This window comes from Poromitra crassiceps, assembly GCF_964638095.1.
Source record: "Poromitra crassiceps genome assembly, chromosome: 14".
NCBI classification, from domain to species: Eukaryota; Metazoa; Chordata; class Actinopteri; order Beryciformes; family Melamphaidae; genus Poromitra; species Poromitra crassiceps.
Genome location: NC_139633.1, coordinates 19,391,745 through 19,404,782, shown reverse-complemented (window position 1 = coordinate 19,404,782; position 13,038 = coordinate 19,391,745). Strand labels below are relative to the sequence as shown.

General features: G+C 42.8%; 1 protein-coding gene across 1 annotated transcript in view; it reads right to left on the bottom strand.

Moving 5' to 3' along the window:
- Positions 1–12,522, bottom strand: part of cpne7 (copine VII) — a gene marked incomplete at both ends in the record, with an annotated part of 52,531 nt that extends 40,009 nt beyond the window's left edge. Inside the window, 3 exons of the mRNA XM_083650559.1 lie at positions 4,427–4,501; positions 5,005–5,187; positions 12,349–12,522. Of these exons, the coding sequence (XP_083506685.1) occupies positions 4,427–4,501; positions 5,005–5,187; positions 12,349–12,522 (432 nt within the window). The remainder of the gene's footprint in view (positions 1–4,426; positions 4,502–5,004; positions 5,188–12,348) is intronic.
- Positions 12,523–13,038: the final 516 nt, after the last annotated feature.

The following is a 13,038-nucleotide window of genomic DNA, read 5'->3' as shown; positions in this document are numbered from 1 at the left end:
ATCAGTAACATATTCATTAACAGTTAATTTCCCCATGTAGTGGGGGGCCGTGTAGTGTATGGTGTTCTTTTCATTTTAAATTCATACAAAAGTTTTGTTTTCAGTATCAATTTGAAGGTAAGGGTCCATTGTGGAACCATTGTGGTTCGAGTGTCAATCACTCAGAAAAAAAAAGGCCTCTAGGTGGTGTCGACCTCCCACCGGGCTAAGCACACCCTTATCAAAGCAAACTCTTATCAATTTTGATTGGGTTATCCAATCTGAACATATGAGGTATGTACGGATTCAGGATCAGGAGTAGCAACTTGTATTTCAAGCATATTGCCCATAGAATCATTTTTCCGCATATCGCAAAAATAAACAGACAACTTGACAATTACACTCAGGCCCAACAATACAGTGACATTTTTGTTTCTCTTTTAACTGTGCTACGATATGGTGGTGAGTAACTGCTTAGACATTTGCTTGAATAACGCCTAGTTTAATAAGAAAGCAATCTGGGAACCCATCAGTCAAAGAAAAATCTATTGCAAATCAAAAGTCTGTCTTGAGAGATGAATAAGAAAGTGGCTAACAAATCGATCTATACCATACTAACAGAATACCCGTATTGAGTGTAAATGTTGTTTCCTCTGCCCGTTGGAGCACAGAATCACTGGCCATTTAGTAAGGCCCTGCTCACAGAGTTATATGCATGCAGCCTCTCCTCTCTCTCTACCCACTGAGGGCTTTCAGTCTTCATAGTCTTCCCTGACTGATTGCAACTCCACTCAGGTGTGCTGCTGTGCACTTCCAGTCAGATGTGCTCCATCAGTAGAGGCATGGACCTCCCCATGCGGTGCTGAACCTCTCTTCACTTATTTTGTCAATTTTTTTCCCCATTTAGTCAGCCCTGTTCGGTCACCCGCAGGGCGGGGTGCTCTTTACACTTCCTGAACATTTCAGCACCATTGCAGGTGAAATGGCAGAGCTGCAGCAGAACCATTTCTGCTCACTATACAGACTGACAGAGACTTCACATTCTTATTATAGGATACATATTAGTCTCGGCTCCCAGATGTTTGGTGAGCTGCGCCACCAAACGTCTGGGAATTTCACTGTCAGAAACTGTCTGTCCGAGCCCGGCGAGAACGGCCGGCAGCAGACACGCCTACATTTATTATTAGAATTTTATTTGGTAGCGGCAATGCCATTTATCATAGTCCTAACACAGAGCATGAAGCTGATATGCTCCAAACAAAATTTATAGCTGTGGTTTATTTTACAATAATGTTTCCTACCCGGAAGTGGTCCGCTTGCTACTGTGAGTCATCAGCAGGCTCTATAACGTTAGCCTCGGGAGTCTGGCTTATCGCTGGGGAAAAGACCTCTAGCCGCCGGGGCCGGATGAAACACGTCCTATTAACAGGTTATGTTTGTTTCTAAGTGATTAATATGTTTCTCCGCAAACGCGGCGATGTTTTGCGAGACATCGGTTCTGCATGAGCGTCACTGCTGCCCCCAGAAAGCAGGCCCGCCCACAACACTCATGATTGGTTCTCCGATGCAAGGCTTCCAACAGCGCCACCTAACGTTATGCAAAGATTTAAATAGTAATATTCTCAGTCTTACAGGAGTGAAACGGATTAAGACTGAGGGCTGAGTCTAGATACATATCAGTATTGGAAATCGCTCTGGTCCAGCTACTTGACGGTGGCACGGTGGTTAGCACTGTTGCCTCACAGCAAGAAGGTCCCGGGTTCGATCCCCGGTCCATCCCAGGTCCTTTCTGTGTGGAGTTTGCATGTTCTCCCCGTGTTCATGTGGGTTTCCTCCGGGTGCTCCGTTTTCCTCCCACCATCAAAGACATGTATGTTAGGGTTTAACACTCCTGTCAGTGCCCCTGACCAAGGCAATGGCAAAAAGAACTGGAGTTGGTCCCCGGGCGCTGCACTGCGGCTGCCCACTGCTCCTAGTTCTAGGAAGGTTCCTAGTAGAGGATGGGTCAAATGCAGAGGATGAATTTCAACATCGGGATAAATAAAGGATAACTTAACTTAACTTAACTTCTCACATTTGCACTTGCACAGATGTGTGTACTTAAACTTTGCCTTCATGCATTGCACTGAGAGAGAGCAGGTACTTGTACAAGTGGACTTCACATACAGATGATATACATCCTTGGCGAGGGGCAGCGTGGTCCAAAAGGTTAGCAGCTTGTTGTCCTCTTCCTTCCACACATGATTAGTGGGGTTGTTGCCAGGCATCATGGACCTTTGGGCTGTTGTCCACATGCTTGCTGGGAAGACACTCCTTTTGAGATGTTGATCGATCCAAAGCATCAGTCGGGGGAATTCTCTCCACGTCCCCAGTCTTCTCTGAGAATAGCCTCATTCGGACAAGGTCAACGTAAATTTCCTCGTTTGACTCAGAGTACAGCCTACAGACAAAGTTTGTTGCCACTTCTTTCAGCCTTGGCGATGTTTGTAATGAAGTGTTGATGATGATAGTTGCAAATTCCTCCATGAGGGATGGCACTTTGTGCATCAACTTGCAACAGGATCGCTTACTTGAACTTGAAGGAAGATGCGGCGTCTGTCCAGTGAATGCGTGGAAGGCTTTGCATGTTGTTGTGCCCAGGTTTGAGACGACAGTGCTCAGGGAGAGATCATTCTGGTTGTCTTTCCAGCTTTGAAGGAGATCCAGATTTCTTCTGCCACATTCAGAGCATTGATGTGATGGAAATTACTCCGAAGGATTACGACAACATATGTGTTTGCAGTATGCACCATTCCCAGTGGTGATGTTTGGAGGGCATGGAGGAGATGTACTAAGACACGAGTGTCAGCATGGTTGGATTGATCCATTGGTGGACTGTTTCCAACACGGACTTGAACACCTGCAGTGATGTAGACATCCTTGTCATCTGGGAACTGTCCATCTGTCAACAACTTTTTTTGACAGGAATGTAGTATCCACATTGAAGAACACGTGGGTGAGTATCCAGATTGAAGAACATGTGGATGAGGTGAGAGTTGGCAAGGCAGAGCTCCACTGAGATTTGTGTTCATGTGAGAGAAATGTAATAAGTTCAATTTGAAGACATGAAGTGATACCAAATAAATTATAACGGAAACACGCTAGAAAATGTGACTGGATGTTAACGAGGGCTGAACAATTCATTGAAATTTGATTGAAATCGCAATATGACCTACTGGAATTTTCAAATTGCAGGAGGTGCAATATTTGTTAAAGGTGAAATGTGTGTCAAAATACCATTTTAAATTAAATATTGCTGCAGAGATGTCCTGGCCTGCACATCATAATCTACAGACTTAAGAAATATTTTTTTGGTACAGATACATGGGGGGGGGGGGGGGGGGGGGGGGAATACGTTTTTCAATGAAAATGAGAATAATGATGTCAAAATGATCATTACCTCTAATATCATAAATCATATCGCAATTGCAATATCAGTCAAAATAATCGCAATTAGATATCTTTTCCAAATCATCGTTCAGCCCTAATGTTAACATCAAGCTACTCTACAGATGATAATTTTAGCATGACAAAATAATCACATCAATCTGGTCAAATGGGAGCTACAGGCAGGGTAATGTGATTCTCAGTTTAAATCAAATCAAGCTAATAAATCAACATCAATCAACAAAACAAAGAAAACAGCAAAAACAATATGATCAACAAGAACACATAAGTCTGTGTAATCCAATACTGAATGGAGATCAGATCAGCTCACATTAGACAAAAACAATTCTTGGGTACCCATCAAAAAGGTGTGTATACTAGAAGAGGAGGCATATTACTGTATACGTATATGATATATGTATGTCATGATACAGCCTTGAAATAAAATGTTGTCACACAGCAATAAAATGTATGTGTATCTATGTGTCTTTCTGCTACTTGTTTATATAGTGCTATAAATAGCCCGAAATACATGTCTGACCTGCTCTATGAGCCACCCAGACCTCTGAGGTCCCCTGGGACCGGTCTGTTAGTTGTTTCCATGGTGACAACTAAATCAGGTGAAGCTGCTTTTAGTCATTTATGCTTTATGTGAAGCACATTGTATTTGCTTTGTGTATGAAGTGTGCTATATAAATAAAGTTTATAGCCTTGCCTATGTTTGTGCATTTACACCAACAAAGCTATATTTACAACAAAGATAAGATAAGATCAACCTTATTGATCTCAGGGGAAATTGAGTAGGCTGATTTTGGTGGCACACTAAACAACAGAAATCGTATTGCTCCCATTCATCAATGTGTCATGCATTACTTTACTCAACTCTCACTGGCTATTTACCAACTGACCTCGGCGCCATTTGCCCACGATCAGCCGCCCGTTGCCAATTTTCCATTCACGCTAATTTGTGCTTCTACTTGCAGGGAGTGTTATGGTCGACAGCATGACGCATAGAACCTACTGTGATGGTTGATTTGCCGGCGTATTTCCCGTACTTCAACAACAAAGGCTTCAACATCCTCTTCTGGGCCACGATCTGCAGGGAGCGAAATAACCATGAGATTTGTCCTTGAGGCCTCGAGCAGTAAAGAGCAGTGTAAAGGGATATGAGGCATCAAGCCCAGAGACAACAACTACCCATTAGCTACTATGCTACTATATGTAGCATAATGTACAACATCAACCATTCTATATGACACATGCACCTACAGTATATCAAACAATGGGAGAACGCCAGATGGAGAATTATTCAGTGGCTGGATCACCTTTCTATGAGTCTATAGCTAGAGGTAGAGATAGATTAAAGACAGATGTCAGTACTAAATTAGTATATCTTTTGTATCACCATCCCAGACAGGCCATATGGCTTTTGTTGGCAGAGAAATCGAATAAAAATGTATGTATGTAAATGTAATGTAATGCAGTGACCTTTTTAAGGCTAGCCAACAGCATTTTATTCAGTCTGCCTTACATTGCATTGTTTGCTGCTATTTCGAACTGGCCAATGAGGAGAGTGAAGCGGTGCCTAGCGGTGCCTACCTGGCCGAGGGTGCACTCTACCGCGCCCAGGAAGTCGTCATCGCGGGTGCCGATGCTGTGTGTGCCGTGGATGTCGTAGACTTCAAATCGCAGCTTCTGAACCTCCTCAAAGTAGTAGTCCAGCATGAAGACCTTGGCAAAGACTGGGTGCAGGTTGCTCTTGATCACTTCTGTCCTGTCCAGCTGAGTTGAAAGCAAGAGAGAACCCAATACATTGAACCGTTGAAGCCATTGAATAAAATCAATTCTCAAATAATAATATACACAACACACACACACACACACACACACACACACACACACACACACACACCTATAGTGGGCTATCAGGTGCCGGTCCCCACGATGGGTCAAACACAAACACACACACACACACACACACACACACACACACACACACACACACACACACACACACACACACACACACACACACACACACACACACACACACACACACACACACACACACACACACACTCTCTCTCTCTCTTGTGTGTGTGTGGCCTTGTGTGTGTGTGTGTGTGTGTGTGTGTGTGTGTGAGTGAATTTATGACATCACTGATTATGTCATCAGTGGAATTTATGACATCAGTGATGATGTCATCAGTGGGACAGAGTCAGTGGAATTTATGACATCACTGATGATGTCATCAGTATGACATCATCACTGAACTATAGCCTTGTGTGTGTGAGTGAATATATGACATCACTGATGATGCCATCAGTGGAATGTATGACATCACTGATGATGTCATCAGTGGGACAGACAGACAGAGAAACAAACAGACAGACAGAGCCCGAGCTCCCATTTATATACTTGATGATAAAATACAAGCATTTGTTTACAGTTTGTAAAAGATTACACCATGCTTGTAGGACAGTAAGGGCTTTTCACACAGCACAGTCTTCGCCTAAGTTTCTCTTAACTCTGGGTTCACAGTTGGCCCAGGGTTAATTAGCTTAACCCCTGTTCACAAACAGACAATTAACCCATAGCCCAGGGCAACACCTCACTGCATTCTTGTTAGCCCGGGGCTTACATGTGTGAATAGCCTATCCTAACACTTGAGCATAGGAATGCCATGCATCATTGCTTAGCAATGTTGTGAAGAACACACAAGTGACACAAACTTGCCCTGTTCACACAACCAACAGATAGCCCTGCTTTTAAACAGTTTTCTGACACAAAAGTGTTCTAACCCTGTTCACACAACCAACAGATAGCCCTGCTTTTAAACAGTTTTCTGACACAAAAGTGTTCTAACCCTGTTCACACAACCAACAGATAGCCCTGCTTTTAAACAGTTTTCTGACACAGAAGTGTTCTAACCCTGTTCACACCACCAACACCCTGCTTTTACCAGCAAGCCGTAGGCTTAAGTCCCACTTTGGAATGTGCCAGTGTGAAATAAAAGCCAAAGCCACAATGACAGAATGTATGACTGTTTTGGTCAGGGGTTCCATACACTTTCTGAAATAAAACATCTAAAAGCAAACATCTTATCAGATGGGGGACCCTAGGACAAGATCTTATCAAATGGAGGTCCGTGGTTTAATTTATCAGTTTAGGGGTCCTCCCTTGATGTGAAAAAGTTTGAGAACCACTGCCTTAACTTAAGTCCTTGGTTAACACTGTGACAACTGCATGCTCTATATTGTTTAAAGACATCAGAACACAGACAAGTCATTATTTTGAGCACACAATGCAGGCTTTTTTGCAATAGATCTATCACAAATATTTGCCTTCCATAATTATTTTGCGGAACAGCATCTGGTGCAAATCTCATCAGAGTTCTGTCAAAGAGAATGCCATCACAGAAGATTGGAAGGGTCTGACATTTAACTCAAGACACAGAAAAAACTAATGTTTGTCTTTGAATTGGCTGACGTGTAAAAGCTGTGCTCTCTGGGGCCCCATCTGCTTGTGCTGCAGGATTCAGCTGTCACACAGCTCGGTGGAACATTTATGTGCTGTCCAATTTGTCATAAGGAAAGATCATTGTTGAGCATAATAGAGAGCCAAAGTGACCGCCTACTTCCTGCTTCAGCACTGTACCAGAGATTTACATCCGCCATTTATTTTCCCATACACATTTCGTAAAATGCGTATAAAATAGTTTTACTGGTTCAAACCAAACGGTACAGATATATTTAGAAACAGGAGAGATCGCATAACATTTCACTGGGACCAAAACGTAAAAGAAATGCGGGTTTAAAGAAAATATTTTTTCAATCTTGTTTTTTTAGGTTTTGGTCTGCGTGAAATGTTCTATGGTCTCACCCGATTATAGCGTTAGCGGAACTGTTTGGTTCAATGAGGTACAACTATTTTATACGCATTTCACGAAATGTCTATGGGAAAATAAATGGCGGATGAAAATCTCTGGTACAGTGCTGAAGCAGGAAGTGACGTTCCACTTTGCCTCTCTATAGACAGTTTTAACTTGACAACAAAAACATTCTAAATTGAACCCCCGCTCACTTCCTGTTGCAGTGTTTGCTATGGACATAAAATAAAAAATAACATTCAAGTGCAGGACTGACCATTCTGTGAAAACCGTCTATACAGCTGAGCAGCGAAAACAAAAGTAACGATGTCGAGTGAATATTTCTGCAGTTTGCCGAATGCTGAGAAAAAGGAAGTGCTGTGGGGTTGCGCTCTGGTGAAAACCGTCTATAGCCTGTCCTCTGAAGATGATATAATTAAGCAGCATTAAAAAAAAAAGTAAATACTTGAAGCAAAAGTGGAGAATTTACATATGATGTCTCCTATTTGGATGTTCTTGCAAGTTTAATGAATATTTTAGGACATGAATGACTTCCAAAACTAGAAAGCCACAGAAGCGAGACCTTCATCTGTTCTGCCATCAGAAGCTCTGCTATTGCCAATAAATTAGAGAGTCACTTTGTGGACTCCGAATGTTTTGTTTTGTTTCAGGTTCAGTGTTGGGGAGTAACAGAATACATGTAATTACAATACCAAATGTGAGTAACTGTATTCCATTACAGTTACAGTTTATACTGGTGCTATTCTGAATACAGTTACTGTCTTTCAAACTAGAACACTTTAAGTGACTACCGATTAAAAAAATGTGCAACAACTTTGTGCGCACGCAGTGCACCAGCCGCACGTGGAGGAGACACACAGCCAGGAGACTCTCAGCAATGTGGGAATGGAAAACAACATTTTGGGGTCTTTACATAACAAGGCTTTTGGACAATGATGATGCAACTTTAGGCTACTGCTATAACGCTATGGACAAACTGAGGGGAACACTCACTGTGACAGTGCCACCTTCAAAACAAATGTTTTGGCTATTATGGGGGGATCTGGGGGCTTTGGTAAATAAATAAATAGCCCTTTGACTGTGGGGCAGTAAATGTAAAGTTAGTGACAGCGTCATCATGTATCAGGTTCTGGTCCGTCTCGTCCCTGAGCTCTTGTTCCCGTTCAATAATCCACCCACAACATTCCGGGTGACCCAGACAAATGGGCTCAGCAAGACAGTTTTGAAGTTTTCCAAAAGTAATCCAAAGTATTCGGAATACGTTACTTAAAGACCCCCTGAAGTCATGTTTCAAGATGTGTATAAAATACTCTACTTTGAATGCAAATTTGTGTCTGATGGTTTCCCCCACAAAAAAGGTTAAATTATCTTCCTTATCTTCCTTAATCCTTAAAATGACTTCCCCTCCTCTTCCCTAATTTAAAAATCCAAAGCAACCAATCAAGGTTATCTGGAACATAACTAGCCAATCACAGCTTACAACACGCGCTTTCAACACATTCTCACTCGTGACAACGTGACAACGAGAAGGGTTCCTGACCGATCTGCAGTATATGACGAGTTGGGAGTAAGAATGTGTTGGGGCTTTAACTGCTGAATACTGGACAGGGATTGGCTCCAAGATTCGTGATGTTATGAATCTTGCTTGTTGAAAACAGCCTTTTCAGTGAGCTCAGAGAAACTTTCCACTTTCAGCAGACGATTGACGAAACAGTCTTCTAGTGTCAAACTCTGGACAGACATCATTCTGCACAGTGAAGCTCAGACATCCAACTGTAGGAACACGAAGAAAAACTGATTTTTGACTTTGGGGGTCTTTAACTTGAGTAATCAAATGGAATATCGGTTTTTATTTTTCCACATTCTCAGTTGTTACTGAAGCCTAAAGGGCATGGCACTGATGAATTAGGCGTAGCCAATATATTAAAGGCTTTTTAACCTTTTCAACAAAAAAGTGTGCCATAAACTGTTTTTTGGGGAGAATACCTACAAACAATGAGCTTGAATCCCTCTTTTGCATGTTGATATGTCAAGCTAGACTCCAAAGAACCTTCTCTGATACCTGAAGGCAGCACTCCTCAGCCTCTTTCTTGCCCTAAAGGGCTAGAATAAGAAATCCTCAGAGCCCCTGTCAGTCTGTCACTGCCAAGTTGACTAGATCACTTGGACCTAATTTCCAGTTTCATCTTTCTCACTTTTTTCAGGAGTATAACAACAGTGTCATTTAATAAACCCATGCAGTAATTTTTACACTGTAGAGGGAGTGTTTGTCTTGTGTTTCATTCTACCCCTGGCAAACAGCACAAACACTGCAAAGAAATACCAGCTAGGAGATGGTTCCCTCAGGCTCCTTCATTCATCCTCATTTTTAGCTGCGACCAGCAGCAATATCGGTCGCTCTGTCGGTCCACAAACATTTTCCCACCCTTTGGCGGCCAAATTCTTTGCCCTAGGAGTCTGAAATTTGGCATGGAGATCAGGTGTGTGTGTGTGTGTGTGTGTGTGTGTGTGTGTGTGTGTGTGTGTGTGTGTGTGTGTGTGTGTGTGTGTGTGTGTGTGTGTGTGAGTGAAGGTTTGGGTTTGTGTTCATGCCAACTGGCCAAAAGGGGGCGGTGGGGGGCGTACATGGTGAACTATTGTGAATTTGCACTCGTTTTTCTTCTCGTCCTCTTTGTGCCATCTGGATGGACAGATTTGGCATGAGTCTGATGAGTCTGTTTGTTGATAAAAGCTCATCGGAGCTACGGAGGATAGGGTGTGCTGAAGCCTGCGACTCCTGCTTGTTGTTGGTGTCGGGCCCAGGAGGACTAGGAGAGAGACCTGACTGCTGTCTCCATTCAGCATCATATCATGGGAACATGTATCACTGTCAGACTAGTCCAGTTTACAAAAAGAGGACACAAAACTTCTATAGGAAAATGTTAAGGCATCTCTACTCTATCCTGCTTCAGTGTTTGTCATTGGAAGTACCCAGGTGAAATAAAGTCATAATACTATAAGGTAGGATGGAAAATGCAGTGCAACAAATGGCTTCCAGTTACACTACAGCACAGTGGGGGAAAGGGTGTGGGGGAGACAGTTACACTACAGCACAGTGGGGGAAAGGGTGTGGGGGAGATTGGAGTGGGCTCAGCTCAGCTACAGTGGCTGCCATAAGTCAACAATTTGTTTTACAATGTTGCCTCCCAGTACTGTGGGGTTTGACAACAGAGGGTTAGCCAACTTGTGTAAACTGTCATGAATATGTGGTAATATTATGTACAGTATCAGACAGACAGACAGACAGGCAGGCAGGCAGACATATATAGACAGATATAGATAGATCGATTGATCGCCGATCGATCGATAGATATAGATAGATAGATAGATAGATAGATAGATAGATAGATAGATAGATATATAGAGATAGATAGATAGATAGATAGATAGATAGATAGATAGATAGATAGATAGATAGATAGATAGATAGATAGATAGATAGATAGATAGATAGATATATAGATAAATAGATAGATACTGTAGCGGAGATAGACAGATAGATAGATAGATAGAGAGCGAGAGAGTAGCACTAAATATCTAAGTACTGTACCACCATAGCAAACGAGTGTGTGTGTGTGTGCGTGTGTGTGTGTGTTTGTGTGTGTGTGTGTGTGTGTGTGTGTGTGCGTGCGTGCGTGCGTGTGTGTGTGTGCGTGCGTGCGTGACAAATCCAGCAATTGAAAATTGTCTGAATAACATTTCAGCATTATTATCACACAGGTAACTGTAATGGTGGCACTCTACTTCCATCAGCTCTTGTGAAAGCGCCGTTCTACTATGAAGTCATCTGAATGACTTCATATTATTCAAACACGTCATCACTCCATTTAGAGGAGCTATAAATAACTTGTCTATTCATCGATTCATTCATCGTTCATTTTCCTCATGTAACAACCTCCTATCACATTACAAGCGGGACAAATGCATATCTATATGCTCAACAATGTCAGCCAAGCATTGTGTTTTGGTTCCCCTCATGGAACTGTGTGACTTCATCAGTTTTTTTGAGGCTGCTACACTGCAGATATGCTCAGACATGGTGCTGACTCCTTCTTTTGCTTCTGATATGTCTTGTAACATTAGTAAAATGACACATGGACATGTTTGCAAGGTTATAAACTAGATTTTCATTGGATTCTTTTTTTTTTTTTTTTTTTTTTACAAGGAAATAGGAGACCTGCTGCAGACGCTCCAGCTCAGCTTGGGATTTCGGTAAGAAACTATAAGTCATCATAAAAATGGACTTCATCGTGTCACATAATACCAACACGCTTTATCCTTGTAGGCCAGTGGAATATGCTGCTGTACAATCTGAGCGATACAGAGAAGACTGCTTTAGATGTCATACATACAGTATGTCTACAGAGATAGATGTGTACTCTTCCTCAGCACCGTGGACAATTATATTATGCATTTGATTATAATATATAATATGATATCTTTTTTATATTATGATTCAGAATCAGATAGCTGTTCTGTAAGCTGAAGGATGAAGACAGCTGCAGGACCACCAAACCTCCAACCAAATCTTTGTTCTCTGTGAGGTTTCGGCATAATTGGAGTGGGGTCAGGAATTCATCCATAAGTGTGATGTTTCACACACAGTGCCTTTTCAAAACATCCCAGCCTTTCCACATAATACCTGGATAATTAATTTAACTTCAGATGTGATTCAGTTGTGACATTGGGAGAGGGAGGGAGGACTGAGCTGCTCTTCTGTGCAACCATTAAAGAAACATGTTGGCATCATCTCATACAACTGTAGTTTGAAGTGTTAATGAGATCACTGAGAATGCAGCACACGCTTCTTTGGTTCAAACTAATGCAGTTAAATGACTCATCCTGGGAAATAAAGAAGAATGGCCCATTCCATTTCCAAAGCCATATATATCAGTGCTTATTCAAAAGCAGATTGAGGACATGGAAACCCCACACTCCTGCACACATGAAGAAAAGGGACGGGTCCAACTGTGTGGACTCAACAGAAAGAAACAGGAGGGGGAGGGGGGCTCACCTCTGTCCACTGTCCTTGGGTCTGCACCATGAGGATGACACATGGGTCGGACTTGTTCAGCGTGTCTCGGTCCAGCAGGGCTTTGCAGGAGACGCGCAGCTCCACTTTGGAGACGCAGGTAACGGGACCGGTGAGGCCGGTCGCCGGGGACGTGGCCTCCTGAACGTCATTCATCCTGGCTCAGGGTAAGAGAGGAGCCGCCAACTAGTGAAGCACCGATGCCTTTGGGTGACACCTCAGAGGGAAGGGAGACCTAAGTGGGCTGCTGTGCTGGTGCTGGAGTGTCTCGGTGGAGAGAGGGGCCGTGCTCGCAGGAGACAGGCTGGGTTTTGGCTTGATGCAGGATGTCACAAAAAGTACGAGGGTTTCCTCATGAGTCTCAGGGGAACAGAACCGGAGCTGTCAGAGTTATCCCCTTGAGGAGGATATCATCTCACCTCCCTAATGGCGAGAGACAGGACATGAAGGTGGCAGGGGGTTGTGCGCTGCCTGGCGGGATCTTGATCGGATCTCTGCAAAGATGAATGGTCAAATTTAGTGCCTCCTCTTTTTAAATGTTCTTCAGTCCAGTGTGAGACCGTCTCAATATCCACAAAGTTGTCTATAAACAGATACACTTGATATAGGCTACTAGACGGTTTTTTACGATTTTTTGCATTCTATGTACCATTAAAACCAGACAGGCTCAGC